This window comes from Arachis ipaensis, chromosome B5, assembly GCF_059453495.1.
Source record: "Arachis ipaensis isolate K30076 ecotype BB chromosome B5, ASM5945349v1, whole genome shotgun sequence".
In the NCBI taxonomy this organism is placed as follows: Eukaryota; Viridiplantae; Streptophyta; class Magnoliopsida; order Fabales; family Fabaceae; genus Arachis; species Arachis ipaensis.
Genome location: NC_142440.1, coordinates 34,875,582 through 34,898,881, shown reverse-complemented (window position 1 = coordinate 34,898,881; position 23,300 = coordinate 34,875,582). Strand labels below are relative to the sequence as shown.

Below are 23,300 nucleotides of genomic sequence, written 5' to 3'. Positions count from 1 at the left end.
ACACAAAATAGAAATTCATACAAATAATTTCTGAGACAACTATGACTTTTTCTCTAAGTCTAGCTCATTGTCTTTTCTCACTCATTGGTTTTTTTTTTTTTACAAATCTCACCATATTTTCCTTTTTCAATGAGACTCAGACAGACTAAATTGAGAAAAAGAAATACTAAATAGTAACCATGAAGGAGAAAAATTTAAAACAACTTAGGTAGCTATAAGAACCAAACCAAGTGCTCTATTCTACTCGCTTGCTCAACCCTTGGCTGTTCACCCTTATTATAGAAGAGTGAATCCTCCAAGGTTTGAACCAAGTTCAACACTTGGGTTGTCTTCTTCCTCCTTCATCAGAACTTGTAGCGATGTAGTCACTGGAAAGAGAGAAGGCCGAATCTTTGAACCGTGAATCTTTTCTTTGGCTCTAAGTTTGGTTTTGGACCGTGGATACAAGGCAGAGCACCATTGACTTCTTCCTATCCATGGTTGCTTGATTTGTGCTTGATGTTCAGCAGATTTCTTCACGGTTTGTCGTTGAAGCACGAATAAGAAAACTACTTTTTTTTTATCTTCTGATGCTTTGATATCTTCCTTTGTTGTAGCCCTTCTTCTTGCTTGAAATTGGAAACAAGCTTTTGGTTCTTCGCCGAGCCCTAGTTTCGGATCTTTCCTCTTTCTTCTTTCTTGGTTCAGTGACTTGATGTGATAGGGAAGAAAGGGAGAAGAGAAAGAAGAGAGAGTTTGGCTTTCAATGGAAGTAAAATGGACTTCAATTAAATTTGGAGTTCAGATTTCCAGAGAGTGAGTTTTGGTTGATCACCGAATAGGGCTTGTATCTTTATTTGGGCCTTCTGTCTTTCTTTTCTCTCATAAGGTTTAGAGGCTTGTGATGAGGCATGGTTTGGTTATGTTTAATAAAATAATGGACCAAAGTATGTGTATGTGTGGGTTTGAGTATTTGCTTCTTGGACCAAGTTGATTAAATCAGGTTTCTGCATACTTAAACAAAAACATCACACAAACAATTGATAAATGAACCCAATAATATTTGATCATCATTTCAACCAAGTTTTAGTTTTTCAAACTACTTCTTCTTTGTTGTTGTTGTTGTTGTTGTTGTTGTTAAGTATATTTTTTATCTTTGAAGTTTGGCAAAAATTTTAAAAATACCCCTAAATTTTATTTTGTTTTAATTTTGTTCCAAAAATTTTTTATTTGCATAAAAAATGCCCTTGGCCGCTAATATGTCAAAAAATTCAAGACCAATAATCCAACAAAAATGCATGAAAATTATACTTGATTTGTTTGTGTTGAAGGTTCTTGTTATGAAATTGTTGTTGAATTGGTTCTAAATTTTTTGAAAAATTAGCGATCAGGGGTATATTTGATGAAAATCGAAAATCTTTTGGACAAAATTGAAACAAAATAAAACTTAGGAGTATTTTTAAAATTTTTGCTAAACTTTAGGGACAAAAAATATACTTTACCCTATTTTTTATTTTCTAACAATCTTTAAAAATTATTTTTATCAGACAAATTAATCCTTGTGTCATTTTGAATGAATAAAGAAAATTTGTCTTAGAGTATATTTTTTTGAAAACCTAATTTTTGAATAATAAAATTTATTAGGGACTTATTTATTTAACATTTATATTAAAAAATTAATTAAAAACAATAAAGAGACTAATTTGTTTGATGAGAATAGTTCTCAAGAATTTTGGAGAATAAAATATTATTGAAAACCAAAGTGTTTGATCTAAAATTTTTTTGGGAATCAATTTAAATGTTCGGTCTAATTGAAATAAAATATTTAAATTTGGTTTGATAAAACTTTTATTTTTAAAAAATAACTTAATAAATATAATCTTTTAAAAATTGTAGCATCTATTTTCGTATAAATCAAATTAAAAATAACTTTAATAAATACAAATAATAATAATTATATTTAATAAAATTATTTTTAAAATTTAAAAATACTATAATAAATATAAATATAATAATAAATTAAAAAATTTATTAATATATAAATCTATATTAAATTTTTAATTTTAATAAACATAAATTAACTTTAAAAAATTTTATTTTATATACTTTCAAAAGCACTCTTATTTTTTAAAAAATTATAAATATAAACACATAATTTGTTTTATTTACTAGCCACAAACTTTTTCAAAGAATTCTACCAAGGCTAAATGTTAACACCTTACTAAAGATGTGGTAATAAATGGAAATGGGGGCAAAATGGTAAATTAGGGGTATGGGTAGAGGCGCCCTCCCCTGTACACATCTAAGAAGGAAGACAAATAGCAAAGGCTCCGTCCATATAAGCCCATCAAAGTTCCCCACCACAGAGAAGAATCTCTCTCCTTTCTCTCTCTTTCAATTTCTGTCAACAAAAACTTGCCCAAACTCTCAACTCTCATCAACCCCTCTCTTCTCTTCTTAACCACTCCGATTCAGAGTGATGGGAATGATCTCTCCTCATTCCCACAACTCCCACATTACTGCAATCCTCATCACCTGCTTCTTCCGCCATAAATTCTAAAACCACACATCACTTCCAAACCCTACGTTTTCTGATCCACAAAGCTAGCTAAGCCATATAGCGTCTTATTATTTGATACTCTCTCTCTCTCTCTCTCTCTCTCTCTCTCTCTCTCTCTCTCTCTCTCTCTCTCTCTCTCTCTTTGTTTGTTGGCTATGGCGAGTGGCAAGCTTTATGGGGGTTCCAGCATGTCCCTTCTGCTCCAAAACGAGAGTAGACTTCCCTCTTCATCTCAAGTTCTTGACTCTCTTTGGCTTCACACCTCTGACCCTTCTTCTTTCCAAGGTCAACAGTCAACTACTCCTTCCTCCTTCATACTCTTTTCCAACTTTCCTCTCTTCAAAATCATCTCATTTCAAATACCACATATAACTGCATACATAATTACACAACTTCACAAGCTTAATTTGAACCAAAAAAAATGTTAGCTTCTTTTGGAAACCATGGAAATCGACTTTCTTTTTTTTTAGAAAATTGAGATGACCAACCCAATAATCTCATTTTCACTCTGATCCTTCTGTAAAACGAGAAATCATAGTTGGTTTCTGTAATATTTTTATATTTATTACCATGTTAGATAATATAAGAGAAAGTATAAGAAACTAAGTTTTAGTTAGCTAATATTAAACTAATTTTTTTTAACATTTAGAGTTAAGAATTTATGGCTTAGGATTTACAATTTAAGATAAAAAATAAAAAAGTTAGTTCCCTAGCATAATTCATAATATAAAATTGTTGGTAATATATAATTATGACTTGTTTCCTGTGAATTGTTACAATGATGTAAAATAGGAAAATTAAGAATTGCTCCTGGCAGGGGAATGAAAGTGAAAGAGAAAGTAAATGTTTATTTTTGGTTTCTTTTTTCAGGTTCAAAAAACATGGTTGTTGATTTTGAGAATGGAAGAGGAAGCAGCATAAGAGACAGAAGCTTCTTCCAACAAGGGCTAATAGAAAAAGAAGACAATAATAATAACGGGTGTGATGACGATTATGACCCTTCATGCTTCCAACAAACGGGTAGTAACGGTGGTAACAGCAAGAAACGGAGGCTAACGAGCGAGCAGGTTCAGTTCCTGGAACGAAGCTTCGAGATGGAGAACAAGCTCGAACCCGAAAGAAAAGTTCAGCTTGCGAAAGAGCTTGGGTTGCAGCCAAGGCAAGTGGCGATTTGGTTCCAAAACCGAAGGGCAAGGTTCAAGACGAAGCAGCTTGAGAAAGAGTATGGTGCACTGAAAGCTAGCTTTGACAAACTCAAAGGTGACTATGAAAGTCTTCTTCAACAGAATGACAAGTTAAAACAAGAGGTAACAAATGGTGAAAGAAAGAATGAATGAAAAGAAAGAAAAACATATGGAGACACACTTGCAACATACCATGCCCTCTGTTTTTAGCTTTTTTATGCTTTATGCTATGCTACCTATTTCAGTTCTTTATTGCTTTAATAAAGTTGAATATTTGTCACACTAAAAATGAGGATCTCACTTAAGAGGATAAATAAACGGAGAAATTATAACCGTGGAAACTCGGTGTCTTTATTTGAAGTTGATAGTTGAAAATTGTTAGATAATAATTTAATCAAACATGTCAATTCATTTAATGATTCTCAATTATCAACTTCATATGAAAATAATTGTACATGAATATTGACCAATTTTAATTTTTCAATAAATAAATAATAACTGTTTTTAATCTAATGATAAAATTTCTTTACTTTATTTTCTAAAATGAAATTCTCTTATTTTTAGAGGAATTCGAAGAGTTTATTGTAATGTATAATTGCAAGAGTTTAATTTTGGTGTGACAATATATAACAGGTGAATGCTCTTAGGAACAAGTTGATTCCTAGAGATAAAGAGGATGAGAATTGTTCTTCAGATGAAAAATCATCTCCACAGGATGTTGATACAATCAATTCAAACCACAACAAGGAGGAGGATGAGCCTATTATGATGGAATTGATGATCTCAAATTCAACCTCAAATGAAAATGGATCTAAGATGCCATTGCCACACCCAATCATTTTGACATGCAAGCAAGAAGATGCAAATTCAGCAAAAAGTGATGTCCTCGACGATTCGGCCGATAGTCCACATTGTACTAATAATGGAAACCACCACCACCACCACCACCATTTCTCGTCGTTCATGGAGGAGGAGCCGGCTGATTCGGATGATTTCTCGCAGGATGACGATGATAACCTTAGCGAAAACCTATTGACTCTTCCTTGTTTGCCTAAGGTTGAAGATAATGATGCATGCTACCATGAACAAAATGAGAACACTTGTGGTTTTGGTTTTCCAGTAGAAGACCAAACCTTTTGTTTCTGGCCTTACTAAAAATTAAATAAAATCAGTCACTATATAGTAGCACTATATATGTTTCCCTAGTTGTAAAACTCTGTACTGGAAGAAGCAATAAAAACTTATGCTATTACTTCTAAGGAATAAAAATTACAATAATTCATTGCTTTATCCGCAAGGATTAGGAGGGGAGAAAAATAAAAAATTAATATATAATTCATTGACACAAAATCTAGGTTATTTATAAGAACTTCAATGTCATGAAAGGCATCATTATTGACGGTAAAAGGTTAACGTATAATGAGAAATGCTAGGCACGGTTAGAATTTATTATTTTTAGTCATTACTTACTCATTAACTCAATTTTTTTAATTTAATTTTTTTAATATAGTAATTTAATAATATATTTTATTTTATATTTTTAAATATTAATGATTATTTGATGACTAAAAATAATAAATTCTAATAATCTTCTAACATTTTTTATATATAATTATTAATTGAAAACAAATTAATAAATTAGTGAATTAATGTATTTAAATAAAAATAAAAAACATACATAGGATTAATTAGATAATAGGACAAACACAAAAAAAAGAAGATAATAGGACTGAGTACAGTTAAGTAGCTGCTAAAATTTTAAAATGATAGCCATGACTCTTGATTATTAGTGTTGGCATACCAAAATTTCATGTGGGGTTAAACGTCACCAAATGTTTTATTACTCTCTAATAATGTGGAAAATTAACTCTGTTTTGCCCTATTTCTCTGGATTCCTCTAGAGTGCAAAGTTGTTTTCATTCTTCCATTTAGAATATTTTTATTTATCATAATATGATTTATGTATCGCTCTTCACTCTTCTGTCCTAAGCAGGGACAGTTACAGTTCAATGTATGCTTCCTGTAAAGCTCCTATATGATGATGATGATGATGATGATGATGATGGTGCATGATGATGTATTCATCATTTGTTTATCAACCTAATGAGAAACAAAAGAAGAAAGAAGAACAATTAATTAGTAATTGAGAGGTGTTCAAATATAATACGTAATATCTACAGTACTATCTAATTATCAATGTGTGTGTTTCACATTCCACATTTTGTAAAATTTATAATATTTCGAGAATACAGAGTATTTATTTTTCCTCCTAAGTTTTCTTTTCCTTAGCCTGTGTATTTGAATTAGAAGAGTTCTTGCATGGGAAAATTAGATTTTGGGATATAATAAGAAGACCCAAATTTAGTAGAAAAGATTCACACAGAGTAAAATGTCTCAATTTTAGTAACACAAAACTTATATGATTTTTTTAAAAAAATTTCTCTTAAAAAAAGTCAAGGATAGTAAATGAAGAAAAATACATACGTTTTTCATTTTGTTTTCTCTGTCTATATTCTTCTTTATACTAATTGTAGTTTTTAAAATCTTTAGTACTTAAATGGAACTGTTTTCATCATAATTCATTAATGATCTGAAGTTGACAAACAATATTAAGATATATAAGTTTGTGGAACCTCTAATACTCAAACAAAATTGTTCGAAGCTTGAATAGTGTCAGGTGTTCAAGACCTAGTACGATCTGAAACTTGATTCGGATACAAGACATATTTTGTCGAATTTGAATTTGTTATTTTTGTTCGTTGTTATTTTTGGATTGAATTCGGGTTATACTTCGATCTACCTGGCCGACTCAAAGTTTTGTTTTATAATAAAAACATATATATTTTAGAATGAAATTAATAATATCATATTATATTTTTATACTTTAATTAATATTGTTTATATTATACGATATTGTTTTTATTTTAAAATAATTGATTTTAGTATAAATATGATATAAAATTTATTAAATTTAATTTTTAAAAATAAAGTTTTATTATTTTAGTATATAAAATTTACAAATTTATATATACTAATTTTACATTGGATCGATTTAGTTTAATAATCAGGTTTATTTCAAGTCGATTTTTGGTCGAATCAAGATAGACCTAATGGCATTTTAGGGTCGGGTTCAGATACAGGTCTAATTAAACCCATTCGGTCTTTTAACACTCTTAAATTGTATTAAAATTTTATTTTTATTCCAAAAAATGGCTAAGTGTAGTAAGAATTTGAATTTAAATTTTTTAATTATAAAAGTTTTGATGTTATAAATTATTTATTTAAAAATCTTAAACTACAATTATATTAAGTACACATAAAAGATCAATTATCAAATTGTTGATTTATATAAAATATTTATTAAAATACAAAATACATAAGTATTTATATAAAAAAAATAAAAGTGGATGATTTGGGGACTAATGTTTAAAGTGTATATATATAGCATTTTTGCTTAAACTAACATGAAAAATTACAAGACGACCTTGGTGTCAACTTACAAGGATATAGCTTGTATGATTTTTCTTTAGATATTTAATTACATGATAGAACAGGTTACTGCCAGCCCATTGATATTTTATACAAATTAAATTTGAAACCGTTGCAATTAAAGTAGAGCTTGGATGAACTAACAGATAAACAAAAAGTGAGCACCCATTGAAGGCCGTGAAGGTCGCTTTAATTTATACTTGTCCCTTAAGAAATTAACTCCAATTGAATTCAATAGTCTAACACTAACACCCCCACGAGTGAAAATAATCATATTGAGTTTATCCAAGCAACTAACTCTTCTGAGCATGAGAAACTGTGAACAAATCTAACGTTGAAAGAAAAAAGAAGCTTGAAAAAGGTGGCTAGTAGTGAACTGCTGCTACAGAAGTCAAGGTTTTGGTGTGGTTCAATTGAACAATTTGGATTTGCAAGGACTTTTTAGACCCTGCCTAGCTCATTCATGATGTTGACATCTTCTAATTTCATCACCATTAAAATATATGAAATTCATTCTTGTAATCAAGCCCTACTTCTTTCCTTTTCTTCCTTTTTTTTATTTAATTTTTTTTAGCTGCTTCATGACAATTTTAGAACTTTTTTTTTTCGTCGAATCAATTCGCCCATGGAAAGTTCATGTAAAGCGTTTCACGCTTTTAAAATATTATCAACATTAATATTTGAATTTAATTTAAATACATTGTTAGTGTAAAACCTATGAAGCACGGACACTTCGCTGATTTATCGTGTCCGTATATCGGACACATTTCAGACACGACACTCACCGACATTCGTCTGACACGCGTGTCTGCTGTGTCCAACCGTGTCTTAATAAAAAATAAAAAATTCTTCTCCGGACATGCCTGGACACACCTAAATACTATCACATGTTCGCGTGTCCAGTCTTATTTTTAACATATATTCTTAAAATAAATTTAGATATAGTATATATTATTATTTATTGAAACAAAAAATATTTTAAATACTTGATATAATTAAAATAAGACATTAAAAATAATTAAAAATTTTAATTTATATTTTAATATCAATAAAATATCAAAATATCATTACAATTTATCTAAAAAATACTTTATATTTTTTATATATGCGTGTCCCTGTGTCATGTAAGATTTTAAAATTCGCGTATAGGCGTGTCCCGTGTCGTATTGTATCCCGTGTCCGTGTCAGTGTCCGTGCATCATATACACCTGCATCCAATCACATAATGCCACATTATGAAAAGTAACCATCATTTTCATTAACTGCGTGAATAGTCATCCAAAAGAACAAATATAATTGCATAACTGTATAAAACATTTTACACTGTCAGTGGCAAAATTAAATTCTTAATATTTTATCCTATTTAATTATTACATCACACATTATTGAAAAAATCATATCTCATTATAGAATTGATTGAGTAGTAGATAAATTCATTATTTGTTATTTTCATCGGTTGTTATGAAATTAATTAAAAAAAATAGATAAATTATTATTTTAGTCTATAACATTTCAGATAAATTTTAATTTTTAAACATTTAAAATTTTTTATTTTCTTCTCAAATATTTTATATTGTTCTATTTTTATCATCTGATCAAAATATTTTTTTTCCAAAAATATTTTTTTTCAATATTATCTTTTTGTTTCTGTTATTCTTTTGTTATATTCACTCTCAAATAACTAAAACAAACATTATGACAGTTAGAATTATGTTTTTGTTGCTATCTAAAAGAAAATTATACTAATGGAAAAACGGATATTTTTAAAAGAAAAATTTAATCTTATAACCAGAGGATTAAACTAAGACAAAATAAGATATTTGGGATAAAAATATGACGTTTTAAACCTTAGACACGAATTTAGTACTTAACCTAAATGTTAAGGATTAAAACAATTCTTGTAAAAAAATTATGACAAAACAAGTCACAAATTTTCAAATTTAATTACTTAATTCATATAATAGGATCTAGTTAAGGTGACAAAAGAAAAAAAAAAAAAGACTAGTTATAAATGAAGGCACCTTTCAGGGGGTGGCCCTTAATGTATGTTTTTGACATTATTCACGTGAAATAAAAAGTGTTACTTAACTTGAGGAGGACACACTCAAGTAGCTAGGTGCATTTTAATTAACATTTCCATGCTTGGAACTTAGCGATGGAAAAAAGGGTGGTGTTTTCTGTAGTGTGAGAGAGATATGACAAAAGAGAAAAATTAACATTAATCAATCCCATATTAACTATATGTCCTCATTGGTATTTTTTTGATAGTTGCTACTCGCTATGCTGTTGGTGACTCCTGTATGGTGAGTTAGAGTGGTATACAAGTTAAATCAAGAAAGGTTGAATTGGGTCAAAAATGTCATGCTACTCCTTGTGTCAATTTTTTCAAATGTCATTGCTTTTTTGTAGGTTTATACAGCTATAAGGGTCAAAAGTTTCTTTGGTGGTCCTCAAAAGAGGAACACTGCTGAATTTGGCATTTGATTTTTGTGAAAGTGATGTTTTAATTGTTTGCTGTTTGTGCCGTTTGTGGTCCTTTTCCCTTTTTTTTTCTTATTGGAATATCTGAGAGTTTTGAAGGTCATGGTTCATTAATTATAATCCCTTGTCCATGCCCTGTAGATGTATATATATAAATGAGTATCATAAGCTATTGTCTTCTACAATTTGTACTAGAGAATCTTTCATTTCTGGGTTGAGCGGCATAGAGAGAAAACTGATGTTCTGAATGAATTGAATTTAAAGGCCTCTCCGAGGATCACCTACTTATAATGTTGGCACTTGGGAGGGTTGGTGCACATTGTCTTAATTTGTGAATGTCTATTGGGATATATACATTCAACAACAATTCTCTCATTTTATTCTTCAACTATGGTAGAATATAGTTATTGACATAGGTAGGGTTTGAATTTGTATCCTAAGCAACCATAAATTAAAGTATTTGTCTAATCTCTTTATTTCAAGATATTGAATTCAATGCTTATGCCTCTGTTCTAATGTTTGCACTTGGGAGGGAAGGTTATAAGTGCACGTTCACATATATTCGTCTGTGAATTTGATTGAAAATTAACTAATGGTCTAATCTCTTTTTTGCATCGATCTTATTGAAAATTAAGATTATGATCGATCCAATGATTGTCAATAGATTGTTATATGTAGTTCAAAAAGAAAAATATAATCTGCATGATACATTTTTTAGTCTCATAATATAAACATCTAATACTTATTATGATAAGTATAAGCATATCGGAGTTTATTTATATCGAGTCTGATATCTATATTGTTTTTTAATATTATCAGTTTTGATGTAGAGTCAAGTTCAATAATGTAATACCAATGATTCTGTATTCATAAATCATAATACATAAAAGTGTTAAAAAAAAAAAAAACAAGTAATTAAATCTGTCTCTAACAAAAAAATATATGTTGCAATACAATATATATTTATATATAAATACGTAATAACTCATTTTTAATATACACATAATATTTTTGTAATATAAATAATAAAATAATTTATCAATGAGTTATATCTCAAATGACATAGTCTCTCCATATTCACTTAAGAAGTCGCGAGTTCAAGTCTTCTTATCTTTGATAAAAAAAAATAACAAAATAATTTGTAATACTCTATTTTATCTTTAAAATTTTCTCTAAATAACGTAAAATCATAGATCACACATATAAATATCTGAAAACACTCTATTTATCAAAAAAAATCTTTTTTTCTCCAATTATATTTATGCATAGACTTATCATGTTATGAACTTCTTGACCAATGAAAGTCTGGTTTGAATTGAAAAATTCTTTTGCAACTGCTTGTATAAAAATTATTTTCAAAGAACTATACTCACATATATATGTGTATCTATATAGATGAGAAAGAACACTTTTTTATATTTTCTTTACTATTACTCTACATATATAAATATGATACCAGTTATAATTTTTAAAATTTTATTTTATCTTATTTTAAATGGTATCAAATTATATCTTAAGTTTAAACTGATTCGGTCAGGATTTTACTCAAACATAAAATTTCAATTTAGAACTCATTGTAAAATAACTCATTATTCTTAATTGACTTTTAGCATTCTCTATTATTATTATTATTATTATTATTATTATTATTATTATTATAGCAAAGAATATAATATTCTATTTAGATTAAAATAATTATTTATTTCATTAATATAAAATAATAACTAAATAATTATTTCAGCTACTAACGATGACTGTTGATGTGAAATATTAATTCATACACGTAGCCATTAAGTTTTTACATTTGCAAGCTGGATAAATCAGGATGAAGTACAAAACACACCTTGAAGAGTTTAGAAAATCCTAAAACAGTCCTTAAAAAATTTATAAATTTTCAAAATATCTTTCTCTAATTATTTAAATATAATTATTTTAAAATGAGTAAATTTTAATTTCTAAAATATTCAATCTATTTAAACAAATTTAATTATTTATATATACAAAATTTTTTTATATATTTTCAAAATAAATTATAAATTAATTTTAAAAAGTACTATTTTTAAAAAAATTAATTTAAAATAAATGAACCCATATTTATTTTTGACCATGCAAGATATTAATTTAATGAGTATTTAACTAAATAGGTCCCTATGAAATTTCACATCGGAAGTTTTTGTCTCCAAGAAGATTTTATTATATTGAGGTTCTTGAAGTTTACAAAAGTAAAATATATATGTCCTTCTGTCACACTTTTGAGGACCTGTGTGTCCAACTAAAAACAACGAGTCTGACTAAAGTAGGAACTTATATGTCTTACTTTTGTAAATTTCAAGAATCTCAATATAATAAAATTTTCTTAGGAGCGAAACCACCTGACACAAGATGTCTTAGGGACCTATTTGGATATATATTATAATTTAATTTAATTTGTAAGCATCATATTTGTCACAGCCCAAAATGAGCCATGACCGGCGCCCAGAGAAATAGTCCCCTATCTAGCCTAACCAACTCAAATATAAGTTGAATAAAAAAGTTACAAATATTATACAAGTTCTGAAATAAATAATTATACACTTATAACAAAATTAAGATAATTAAAAATAGTTGGATCCTGTCTGTGTCATATAGAGCATATATACATCTAAGAACTCGTCAACAAATAAGTATTCATTGCAGATCGTACATCTTGAATCGAAAGCCCCACATAGACAAGTAATTGTTCCTAAAAAATGTTTTTAGAAAAATGGGGTGAGTTTTGCAACTCAGTGACTAGAAAATACATCTATAATCGACATGAGACCATATAAACATTATATCAAAATAATTTTATTTAGAAAACAATAGTTGATAATAATAAGTGAATCAATAAGGGAGTTCTCATACAGAAATCAAATCAAAAGTTCACACTTGGGCAGCTTCACCTCTATGGGTAGCCCTTTCCTCTTGTGTGTCTTAACAGAATAACAGATCTAACGTGTAGCTGGAGTTTGAGTTAGATGCATCTAAGTTAACGTCATAACCACCGTTAACTACGGTTTTCTAATACGAGCCTCCCAAACTGATTCAAAACATATAATTTCAAATACAACAATTCCTTGATCTTTCAAATATATAAGGTATCGAATCAAATCAAATCATATTATACTTTTTCATCAGAAATCTTTCCAATCATACTTCTCAATCATAAGAAATTTCAAACATATTCCACAATCTTTAAAGTAAGTGAGTACTAACAATTACTTCAATGCTTCAAAAATAGATTTTTAAGTAAAATCAAACATTTTAGAATAATACAAAATTTCATAAAAATATATATATAATTTTTAAAAAAATAGATATTCAAGTAAAATCAAACATTTTAGAAATGCAAAACTTCATCAAAAATATATATATTCTCATGTATAGTTCTGAAAGTATAAGCTTCATAAAAATAAATTATTTAAATAAATCAATTATACTAATCAATTTAAAATCATTCAAGATAAATATACACTACAAGAGAACCGGGAAATAGCGGCGGTTCCTAGAGTGATTTGCGGCGGTTTTAAACCGCCGCGAAACGGGATTCCAGGTTCGTTAAGCGTCGCCTATTAGGGGGTGGTTATATGATTTTGCGGCGGTTCTCAAGAACCGCTGGCACAACCGCCGCAAAATCCAAGATTAGCGTCGCAATGTTTAGCGGGGGTTTAAAATCGCCGCAATCTGGAAATCTGTAGTCGACACGAAATGTTCGGCGGTTTCAAACCGCCGCCGTTTAATGGCCACGGTTTAAAGACTAATGCATTTACCGGCGGTTTGAAAGCGTCGCGGTTTAACGGCCCATATTTTTTGAAATGTAACTGGCGGCGGTTTAAAACCGCCGCTATCTCCTAACCCGAATTTTCAAATTCCTAACGGCTAGTTCGCAACCGCCACTATTTTTCAGTTATATGGCCGCAAAAATACTGTTTTGTACACTGGCAATTACGCTTTTTTTTTATTTCAATGTACATTTTTTTCGTTTTTTTTTAATTGTTCTTAATATTGGTAAGTTAAATTATTTAAAATCCCAAAAAATAAATTGCAGGGTAAACGACAATAGCAAAACCATTAACTTAATTAATATAATTATCCGAATATCAACTAAGTGTACTCCTTACTAAGAGTTGCATAATCAACAAAATAAAAGTGTATATCTGAAAGAATAAAAGGTTCCACAATCCGAAGAACTACTTTCTAATCTGTCCCTCCAACGCACTCATCCATGTGGCGACGTCTGATGGCAGCTCCCTACCTTGCCCTTGAAGTAGACATATCAAAGCACTCTCCATTGCCTGCATCCTGACCTTCCCAGCTGCTACTTCATCCTCCACTGCCTGTCTTCTGGTCTTTTCGGCTGCTACTTCATTCTCCACTGCCTTCCTTTTCAATTTTTCTGCTGCCAACTCTGCTTGCAGTTCAAGCAGCACCCTTTGGGTCTCTTCCCTTTCAAAACTATTGTTCGGCTGATGGGAATTCATACCAAAGACTTGACTAGAAGTTGGTCCCAACCCCATGCCACGCACCCTACCCGGGTGCTCTTTTCCGAGAGCTTGAGCAAGCGAATCATTCTGGGATAACAGTCTAGAAGATTCATCGCCTTGCTCAATAGCCTCAATTCTTTCCTACACACATAGATAAGCAATTAAGAGCATTTATTAGCTAGTCACTAACCGCACAGACTTCCAATAAAATTTAAAAAACTAAAAACACATTACTTACTCCAATAGCGCGAGCCGCATCATGGATATAGGAGCCATCATCTCTTTTGTGCGTTAAGAGATACAACTCTCCTCTACTAACTCTCCTCCCTTGTCGTTCCGACTGTACCAATAATGACGACAAAGTGAATAAGGTAGAGGAACAAATAATTCTAAAATATTCTCAAACTTAGATTACCTCTTCTTCTCCGAGCCTTGCCAAGCTTTTCGATCCGCCGGTGTGGGTGTAAAGCTGCTTTGATCGATTCTCGGCATTTTTCTTACACTTCTCCTGTCATGCCATCAAATTAAGAGTTACTAGACACTAGTTCTAACGAACTAATTGTAATATAAATAGACTTTGTCTGATATGAAACTAAAACTATATTACCTGTGTCTCTTCGCTATTGCGATAATCGAGAAACTTTCTCCAATGTTCCGCAGTAATTCCATCTGGGCGGTTTTCAATATTTTCTGCAAGTGAAAGTTCTGCGTCATAGTAGCGATGGTATAATCTACTTCTCGTTTCCTTCCAAGCCCTTCCCAGCATCTTGAATATTACAGACTTTATAATTCCTCTACTATCTTCTTCAAAATGGAACATTTCCTGAAACATTAGAATTAAGCTGTGAGTAGTGTTCAAAGTATGAGTTTGGAATGGTACGAAGAAATAAAAATAACATTTTACCTTTACTATTTCATTATAGACCTTGTCCCTGGTGCGAACCTTTCTCCAGTCCCTCTCGCCGATTGGGAATTTGGTGTAGTCAGATCCTAGCAGTCCCATAACGCCGCTCAGTAAACCTGCTTCATCCCCAACTGGTTGCAGTGCACTGTTAAACCTGAGTACCACCTTTCTTCCGTTAGGTGGCTTCATAGCTTCCTTCACACTCAGTTTGACTTGTTTGATTGTGCCATCGGATTCTGTAAAAAATATTAATAATTAGTTAGCTACCATTGGAGTCAAGCTGCAAATAAATCATAGAAAAATGGAGCAATAAAATGTAGAATTAAATAAGTTTTCTTATACCAATTGTTTTAACATCCCAAAATTCTGTGGTCTTGCGTCCCTTGCGCTTCTGAGCATCCTGTGCAGCTAAAAGGTTATCAACATGTTGGTCAAAAGAATCTACCTCATCTGCCTCGGCGTCCGGCTCCGAGTTTTCAACATCATTCATGGAAGCATGTGGAGCAGGCAGTGGTTCGGTTCGGGGCGGACGAAAGGGGCGTAAAGACGAGGATGTGGGGGCACTACTGCCAATTGGCGGCGGAATTGGACAGTCCGCTCCCTGCGAAGTTGAAGCCGCATGACCTCCCACTTGAGGCTGCTGACATGCTATGTCTACACGTGCTTTCTTCATGAAACGACCTATCCGAGGCATCTTTCCCAACTGCATTTGAATTATAACGAAGTAATAACAATTAATGTGTACATAATAATATAAATTAACATGCAAAAAGGACACCGGCATACCCCAGTTACATGAGGACATGTGTACATGAGTACATGAGTTGAGATAGCATGTTAACAAATAAATCAAATATGTGGGGCATTAAAAAAATTGATATATTCATAATTTATTCAATTATTTATGTTAAATATAATTAATCCTGTATCATTTTTATCATCATGAATATAACAATTAAAGTGTACATCATAATATAAATTATCAGAGGTCCCAACTGCATTCGATAAATACGAGAGTACATGAGTTTGTCAATTAAAAGAGTATATTAACAAGGAACTCAAATATGTTAGACATAAAACTAACATTGACGTACTTCCAATTTCTCTATAATGCCTAGAACCATAAGAATGTGGTGTATTATTGGAATAGAATTGCAAAAAAGTCTAACTATTAGATTAGTACACATAAAATTCGGGTTCCTCCAAATGTACTCAAAATAGTACAATAATAATACTCAATTTAAAATAGAAAATAGAACTTCAATGTAGAATTGTATTAAATTCTTGAAGAAGCTTAATTAATTAATCATATTAAAAGAAAAATAAATCTAACTAGACATTGCAACGTATGAATGTAAAAGGGACACTTATTCGCATGGTGCAGGGCGGCTCTTCATTAATGAGAGAAATTATGAAAAACTAATAATCGGGGGTGAGAGGGAATCAGAAAGGATATCATTAGCCAAGACGAGAGTAAGATTATGCTGTTTCTTTAATTTTATCCAGGATTAATCGTGCTTACCTCCAACGGGATGACTGGTTTGAGGGTAAGAGAGGAACCACCGGGGATCGGACAGCGAGAGAAGGGGCGCCAGGACGCTGGCACACCGCAGAGACGGACGTGGAAGAGAGATACTGGACGAAGCAAGCTCCAATAAGGATTATTGGTATTAGGAAAAAAAATAAGGATTTAAGGGGCGATGACTTATCTAATTTAAAATTTAAATTTGTGTTTTTCGGTTTTTTGTATCTTTTTTAAAAGTATTAGTAGGTATTAAAAGAAAAATTACAATTAAAAAAATAAGTACTTAACGATTATATTAATTTGTTATCTATATATTTATAAACAAATATATATGTTAATTTTATTCTCCGAACTCGTTAGATTTATTTTTTTAATTTTATAATATACGCTAATAGTTTTTGTTTAAATATATGCTTTTTATAAATTTATATTTTATTCTTCATCGTTCCTATTATGAAATTAATTTTTTTAAAAAATTAAATTAATAAAAAAATAATCTATTGTGTTATATTTTTAACACTCATTTTCAAACAAATGCCCTTTTTAGATTTATTTAATTTTTCATAATTTTTCTGTTTTTTATTTGTTTTATGTTATTTTTTATTTTTAAAATTTATTAAAGATCGATTTCTAAATTATTTAGATATAAAATTCTAATATCATATCATAATATTATTTCTTTCAAAATTTAAACTAATAAAAAAAAAATAAATACTTAACGAACATATTATTGTGTTCTGTATATATTAATTTTTTAGAAGTATTCGAGACTATTTTGGTTACATATTTGAAGTAATCTATTGTGTTCTTCTTCTCTCTTATTTTTTTACTTTTATATTTATTAATCATGAGTAGTGTAAACTTGAGCAGATGATGAATTAAGTGAATTGATAAGAAAGGCCTATTGGCTATTTCAAGAAGCCATTCAAATCGAGCTTTTTACTTTTGCTGATTATAATATTCTGACTAGTAAAACTAAGAAATTGATAAATGTTCCACGTATTGGAGTCAATGATTCTCCAGCTTTCAAGAAAATCATTGAAGAATTATATGTGTCTTTGGAATCACCGTTCGTATATTTATAAAAAATGTTTACTATCAAATCATTGACCATTTTTAAATAACTCTATGCTCACTTAATATTTTAATTTCTCCTGCTTCATATATTATTATTATTTCATTTATGTTTATTCAGTGAGATGAAGGAGAAAGGAGGCAGACATATATCGTTGATTATATTGATTCAATCAAAATGTTTATCAAAGTTAAATAATATATTGTTAGCAATATAACTATTCTGTAGTCTTTTTCTACAAGTTAAAAATTTTGGAAAAAATAAATTTATGACATGATATCAAAACTTCATATCTAAAAGGTCTAGAATTTGATCACTGATAAATTTCAAAGTGAAAAATAGAAAGTAGATAAAAAATAAAATCAGATAAACAATAAAATAAAAAAAATAAACTTATGCATGCAAAACTTAAATAAATCTAATGTTAGATATATAGTAATTTGAGATTAATCTATTCCAAATTCAGAATCATTTCATCGAATTCAACAGGCAAATGAATAATCACAAATAGTCACTTTGTTCAGTTCAGTCCTAATATTTCGTGAGATAAGGCAGACTAATAATAAAGAGAGCAGTCAGCAAATATCATTCTCCTCTGGAGTTTTATTGAGGTCAAAGGTTATGATGGAAGGTTGGTGTCCTTTAGAGACAACCTCATCAGAACTATCTGGCGCAACGTCATCTTCGAGCATTGAATCTTGAACTACCTCGCCAGTCTCTTCCGAAACTTCTAGAATCTTTTCCCGAGACAAACCTGACGGATACACCATAGGCAAACAAGTTATTAGAAGTCACAAATTTTCCAAAAAACAAAGCACAAAATAGCGCCATGTTATAAACTGCTGGTTTGGCTTACGTTCCCATAGTTTCGTAAGACGTCTTTCTATAAGAGTGAATTCCTCCATAACTTAGAGAACTTTGAGCATCCTGGGTATAACTCCTGCTCCCCGTCTTCGAGTAGGCACTGAAAGTTGCGGGACTCTCGACTAGGTTCATTGTATAAGTTAGGCAACTCATCCATAGCGCCGCCGTCCGGTTCATTCTCCGAGCCTTCTTCGGGACCGGGAAGTCCTGAGAAGTTGAATGCATCGTGGACCATATCAAGCATCGGGGCGTTGAAATGTTGTTCAGATTGATCTTCTTGTCCGTCGGAAGAGGGCTCGACCCCGCGTCTCTCACCGTGATGGATCCAAAATGTGTAAGTAGACGGGAAAGGGTTGATCACCAAGTGATCGAACGCATCCTCTCTATTTTGTAAGAGGCGGAAACCACACTTCGGACATGGACAACGTATCATCCCATCAGATGATGCATTGGCAAATGCAAAATCTAGGAATCTGGTCAAACCGTCCCTATATTCTGCACCAACTCGTGATTTTGAAATCCAGCTCTTATCGATATCTAGTTCATTGAGAAAATTGGAACGACGACAAATCGAAAAATAAAGTCGGACCACGAGAAAAAAGTAAGTAATTAACACTTGATATAGAATTGGCGATTGATTGTTAAACCGAATAATAAAACCTTTAATTACTAGCATACAGGATAATACACAGGCACCAGAAATGTAGGAGAAATTTGCTTACTCATTGAAAAATGCTGCACTTTCAAACGCAAAAATACTGGAAGAAAGAAACTCTGGGTCCGATGCCAAATATTTGAAATGGAAAATAAAATTCCTTCCTTATAAAAGAAAAAGAGGAATATTATATTAATATGAGAAATAAAAAAATGAGAAATTAGTATAGCATTAAAATATACTGTATGAGTTGGCGAAGGCACTAATATAGAAATGGAAAGGGATAAGTCAAAATGGTAAACAACCATTCATCAACCAATTGAGTTGCGTATATAATGTGGTCAACAAGACAACCGCAAATGTTACTTGATCATTACTCACTCAAGTCTAATCAAGACATACACATGATTTTAATAGCTCCCCTAAATTAAAATGACACTGCAGCATCATCAAATGAGTTCTAACTAAATAGCCACTCATTCTATTTTTGGTCATGAGTCTTCATCCTCTAAATTAAAACATTAAAATTATATTTGTTTTCCTATGCATCTAAAAGAACCACTAAATCACCTGGATCCTGATTCTAAGTTACCATAAAAATTAAACCCTCTTTAATATAGTAATATCTATTTCTCCATCTATAACATGATCACAAAATTATTTTTGTAAAAATATTTCCTCAACAGAGTCGCTTTTTAAGCTTTGAAGCATGAATACTGTTTTATTTGTTTTGTATTTAATATTTTTTCTAAAATAATGATCAAATTTCAGATTATTTTTAAATATTATATTATGATACTATGTCATAAAATTATTTATTTTAAAAAATTATTTTTTAAGTAAAAATATATAAATAATTATATATCTAATAAATACAAATAACAATTATATAGTTAATGAAGTTACATATTCTTTTCAAGAGACTTGAGCTTCACAATTTACGCTAAACTTTGTTTCTTTACAGAGAAATAGAGGAAAAATAGAGTTGAGAAGAAAAAAAACTTTGAAAACCTTCTTTTATAAATTAGTGGTAATGACAACGGGAAAACCATAAAAAGGAAAAAGGTCAAAGTATGATCCAGAGTTTACAACACTGACAACGACATATGGATATTAGCATTCAAGGGTGATAACTAATAACTGACCTGCTTGTCTGCTCTTTTAGTTCTAAGTTCTTCCACAACCTCTAAAGCACGAATGTTGAGATCTGTCTTGCCTTCAAAATCTGCATCCAAAATCATTTACACGATGGAAAGATAAAAAAAGACTTCAGTTTTCCTCATGGAATACACGTATCAAATAATAACATCTCATATAACCATGCATGTCAAAGGGGGGAATATAAAAATATCAAGCGTACACAGCTGTCACAAAAAGAACCAAAACAACTCACTCAGAATAAAAAATAAATATTATTCAAAAACTGAAAACTACTTGATTTTGGCATTCAATCAAATAAGAAACAACTCTCTCAGATTGCTAGCAGCAAAAAAATATAAAATACAGTTCACGTACAAATCTGATGCAAAATAAAAAAATAAAATAAAATAGACTAAAAAGAAATGCTGAACACGAGTATACACAATTTTCACATTTAACTAAAATCAAATAACTAAGTAATTCGCTTGATATGCAAAACACAGCAAAATTGGATCAAAGCTATGCACCACAACACAGTTCAACGCAGCATCCATACGCTAATCAGCAAACTCGCAAAAGAATCTGAGTAGTACAAAATACGAATACATAATTAAAGGATGGATAGAAACGAGGGATACAACAGGCCTTTTCACATTCAACTTGTAACAACTAACAGTAATGGAAGTATGGAACCAAATCCACTATTCACTATAACACTCTCCGAGACAAACTATAGTGTCATTTTACAGATACTAATCACCCATTCAACAAAATCCTGATGCCTAGCCTAAGGGGAAAAAATGCAAAAAAAAAAAATTAAAAATAATACAACAAAATCCTCCAATTCAACTAAAAACAAAATATATCAAATAAAAATATAAAAATTAATACTTAATAAATTCCCCAAAAGACTTTGTGCAAGACTTATTGGTTCTACTCTATTGATAATACCTGTCACAGCTGCAGGTACAGGAATACACCCCAAGTAAATTATTTCAGAGCTCCGATATACCCGCTCGTCCGAGAACCTGATTCAATGCAAATAAATTAAGTTCAGAGAAAGTCAGAATTTAACTCCGAGAATTAGAGGAAACATTTAACAATGGTAACCAAGATATTGATAAGCTGATGAGAGATCTTGAGATTAAAACCATGGAAAATAAACATTCATAACAGATATCAAACTATCAAATATAAACCACTTTACTGCAAGATAAACTCTAGCTCTAGCCAAATGTGAAGAGGCCTTGGCACATGGTAAACAAAAATGAAAAAAAAGATTGGAGACAGTCCAACCCATTTGAGAAAAAAAAAATGAAAAAAAGAGGTCTAGCCAAATCAAACACACTGCACGTCGAATATGCATATTTTTTCTTGCAATACCTAAACCATTATTGAAATGCTGTCAACATCTTTGAAAGGACTGGTTAGTGCTTATGGGAAATGGGTTTCATCTTGAGACTAAAGATGTAGGGCTAATGGTGTTGTTATACAAGCACATATTCTAAAGATATTTGTTGTCTAACCATGGAAAGTAAAAGCCAACCAAACGCATCATATCAAAGCCTTGTGTATGCATTCATTGTCACTGTATAGTACCACTACTCAGCATGAACAAAAACACAAATTCTCCAAATGCATGTGAATACACACGTCAAAGTCACCATCACTATCTCTTTTTAATAAGATATAATCAAAGAAATGAATAATTTGTTCTTGAAAAATTGAACACAAACTACTCCCAAACATGTCCCTTTCCTTACATGGTCAATTGAGGTGTTTTACCAAGAAGTCATTTTAGATTGAACAGTTTTTGCACTTTAATTTTTATGTTCTTTCTCTATAGATTCCAAATCTACGACTCCAATAAAAATAAAACTTAAATTCAATACAGCAATCATGTAACATGCAAGAGGATCTATCCATCAACATGAAAATATACCTGCCCATTTTATAGTTACTTTCAATCAATAATGCAGTCAAACAACAAAGTATGTGGTAAAAAGTTAAAAAAGGAAGAAAAGAAAGACAATAAGAAGTTGAACTTTTTTTGTTACATGAATCAAGCACATAACCGCAATAGCATTGCTTAGTACTACTACTTTGATATGTCTTAGCAGATATATTTTTAGCTTGAAGGTGAACCACTGGTATGTTTCCCAAGATTTGACGGCTGCGGACTAGGAGTTTGCTACAACTTTACCTCCTTATCTTTTTCATTGATGAGCTCAAAAACACAAACATGGAGTGACAAAACAAGAAATAAAATTAAAATACTTAGTACATACATATATAAACCTGCTCCAAACCAAATATAAAAGTTTGATTATGCAGAAAAGGAAAAAAAAGGTGATGCATCTCCACGTAATTAACCTTATTTAAGAATTAAAAGCTCTTAGTTCCTGAAGTTATAATACATTACCCTAGCATTGGGCTCTACAAATATGAACATCAAACAGATCTTTTTCATTGGTGAGTTCAAAAACACATACATCTCCAACTTCGAAACATGAAGACTATTCAGAGTACTAAAAAAATTAAAGGATTGTAAAATAAATTCAGATAGACAGTGCATGGGTCTTGATACGAAAGAAAGCAATCACAGGTTCCACGCAAAGCAAGCAGGTTTTTCAGCATTTAACAAGTAAATCAACTAACTCCTAAAAACACATCAAGACTCAGGGGTTCAGATATTGGGGAAAAATTCAATCTGAGTGTTAAATTGAAGAAAAATTTGGCCAAAATTAATCAACATACGTTGTTCAGACCAAAATTAATGAAGCATAAAGATTAATTGATGCTCGAATAGTTTTCTCAAGAGCCCCGAAACGTAAATTGGGACGAGGGAGAGGAACTTACCACTGAGAGGGGAGTCTATTGCAATCGGCAACGCGAAGCACCGCCAAAGGGGAGAAGGCTGCCAAGAATGACACAGGGACGGA

The 23,300-nt window shown here is 30.9% G+C and overlaps 3 protein-coding genes across 3 annotated transcripts; 1 reads left to right on the top strand and 2 right to left on the bottom strand.

Moving 5' to 3' along the window:
- The first annotated feature begins 2,299 nt into the window (after window positions 1–2,299).
- LOC107643412 (uncharacterized) lies at window positions 2,300–4,992 on the top strand. The gene is made up of 3 exons (XM_088488930.1): window positions 2,300–2,824; window positions 3,410–3,846; window positions 4,357–4,992. Exons 1-3 carry the CDS (start codon window positions 2,695–2,697, stop codon window positions 4,876–4,878), a joined length of 1,089 nt encoding a protein of 362 aa, XP_088345056.1. The 5' UTR covers window positions 2,300–2,694; the 3' UTR covers window positions 4,879–4,992.
- Window positions 4,993–13,901: 8,909 nt separating this feature from the next.
- On the bottom strand, window positions 13,902–15,793 carry LOC107637024 (uncharacterized). The gene is made up of 6 exons (XM_088489001.1): window positions 15,442–15,793; window positions 15,100–15,335; window positions 14,803–15,018; window positions 14,611–14,703; window positions 14,434–14,535; window positions 13,902–14,336 (listed from the first exon to the last, which is right to left on the bottom strand). The coding sequence occupies exons 1-6, from the start codon at window positions 15,791–15,793 to the stop codon at window positions 13,902–13,904; spliced, it is 1,434 nt and encodes a 477-aa protein (XP_088345127.1).
- A 2,789-nt stretch (window positions 15,794–18,582) lies between these two features.
- On the bottom strand, window positions 18,583–22,308 carry LOC110271892 (uncharacterized). The gene is made up of 5 exons (XM_088486961.1): window positions 22,301–22,308; window positions 21,310–21,386; window positions 20,364–20,443; window positions 20,308–20,311; window positions 18,583–19,100 (listed from the first exon to the last, which is right to left on the bottom strand). The coding sequence occupies exons 1-5, from the start codon at window positions 22,306–22,308 to the stop codon at window positions 18,583–18,585; spliced, it is 687 nt and encodes a 228-aa protein (XP_088343087.1).
- Between the last annotated feature and the right edge of the window lie 992 nt (window positions 22,309–23,300).

Excerpts from the sequence above, each read along its gene's own strand:
- LOC107643412 (XM_088488930.1), top strand. The coding sequence starts at position 2,695 with ATGGCGAGTGGCAAGCTTTATGGGGGTTCCAGCATGTCCCTTCTGCTC. Across the intron at positions 2,825-3,409 it reads TGACCCTTCTTCTTTCCAAG|GTTCAAAAAACATGGTTGTT; the intron begins GTCAACAGTCAA and ends TTCTTTTTTCAG. Across the intron at positions 3,847-4,356 it reads ATGACAAGTTAAAACAAGAG|GTGAATGCTCTTAGGAACAA; the intron begins GTAACAAATGGT and ends AATATATAACAG.
- LOC110271892 (XM_088486961.1), bottom strand. Across the intron at positions 20,444-21,309 it reads TGTACCTGCAGCTGTGACAG|ATTTTGAAGGCAAGACAGAT; the intron begins GTATTATCAATA and ends TTTTGGATGCAG.
- LOC107637024 (XM_088489001.1), bottom strand. The coding sequence starts at position 15,793 with ATGCCTCGGATAGGTCGTTTCATGAAGAAAGCACGTGTAGACATAGCA. Across the intron at positions 15,336-15,441 it reads TTGGGATGTTAAAACAATTG|AATCCGATGGCACAATCAAA; the intron begins GTATAAGAAAAC and ends TATTTTTTACAG. Across the intron at positions 14,337-14,433 it reads ATGCGGCTCGCGCTATTGGA|GAAAGAATTGAGGCTATTGA; the intron begins GTAAGTAATGTG and ends CTATGTGTGTAG.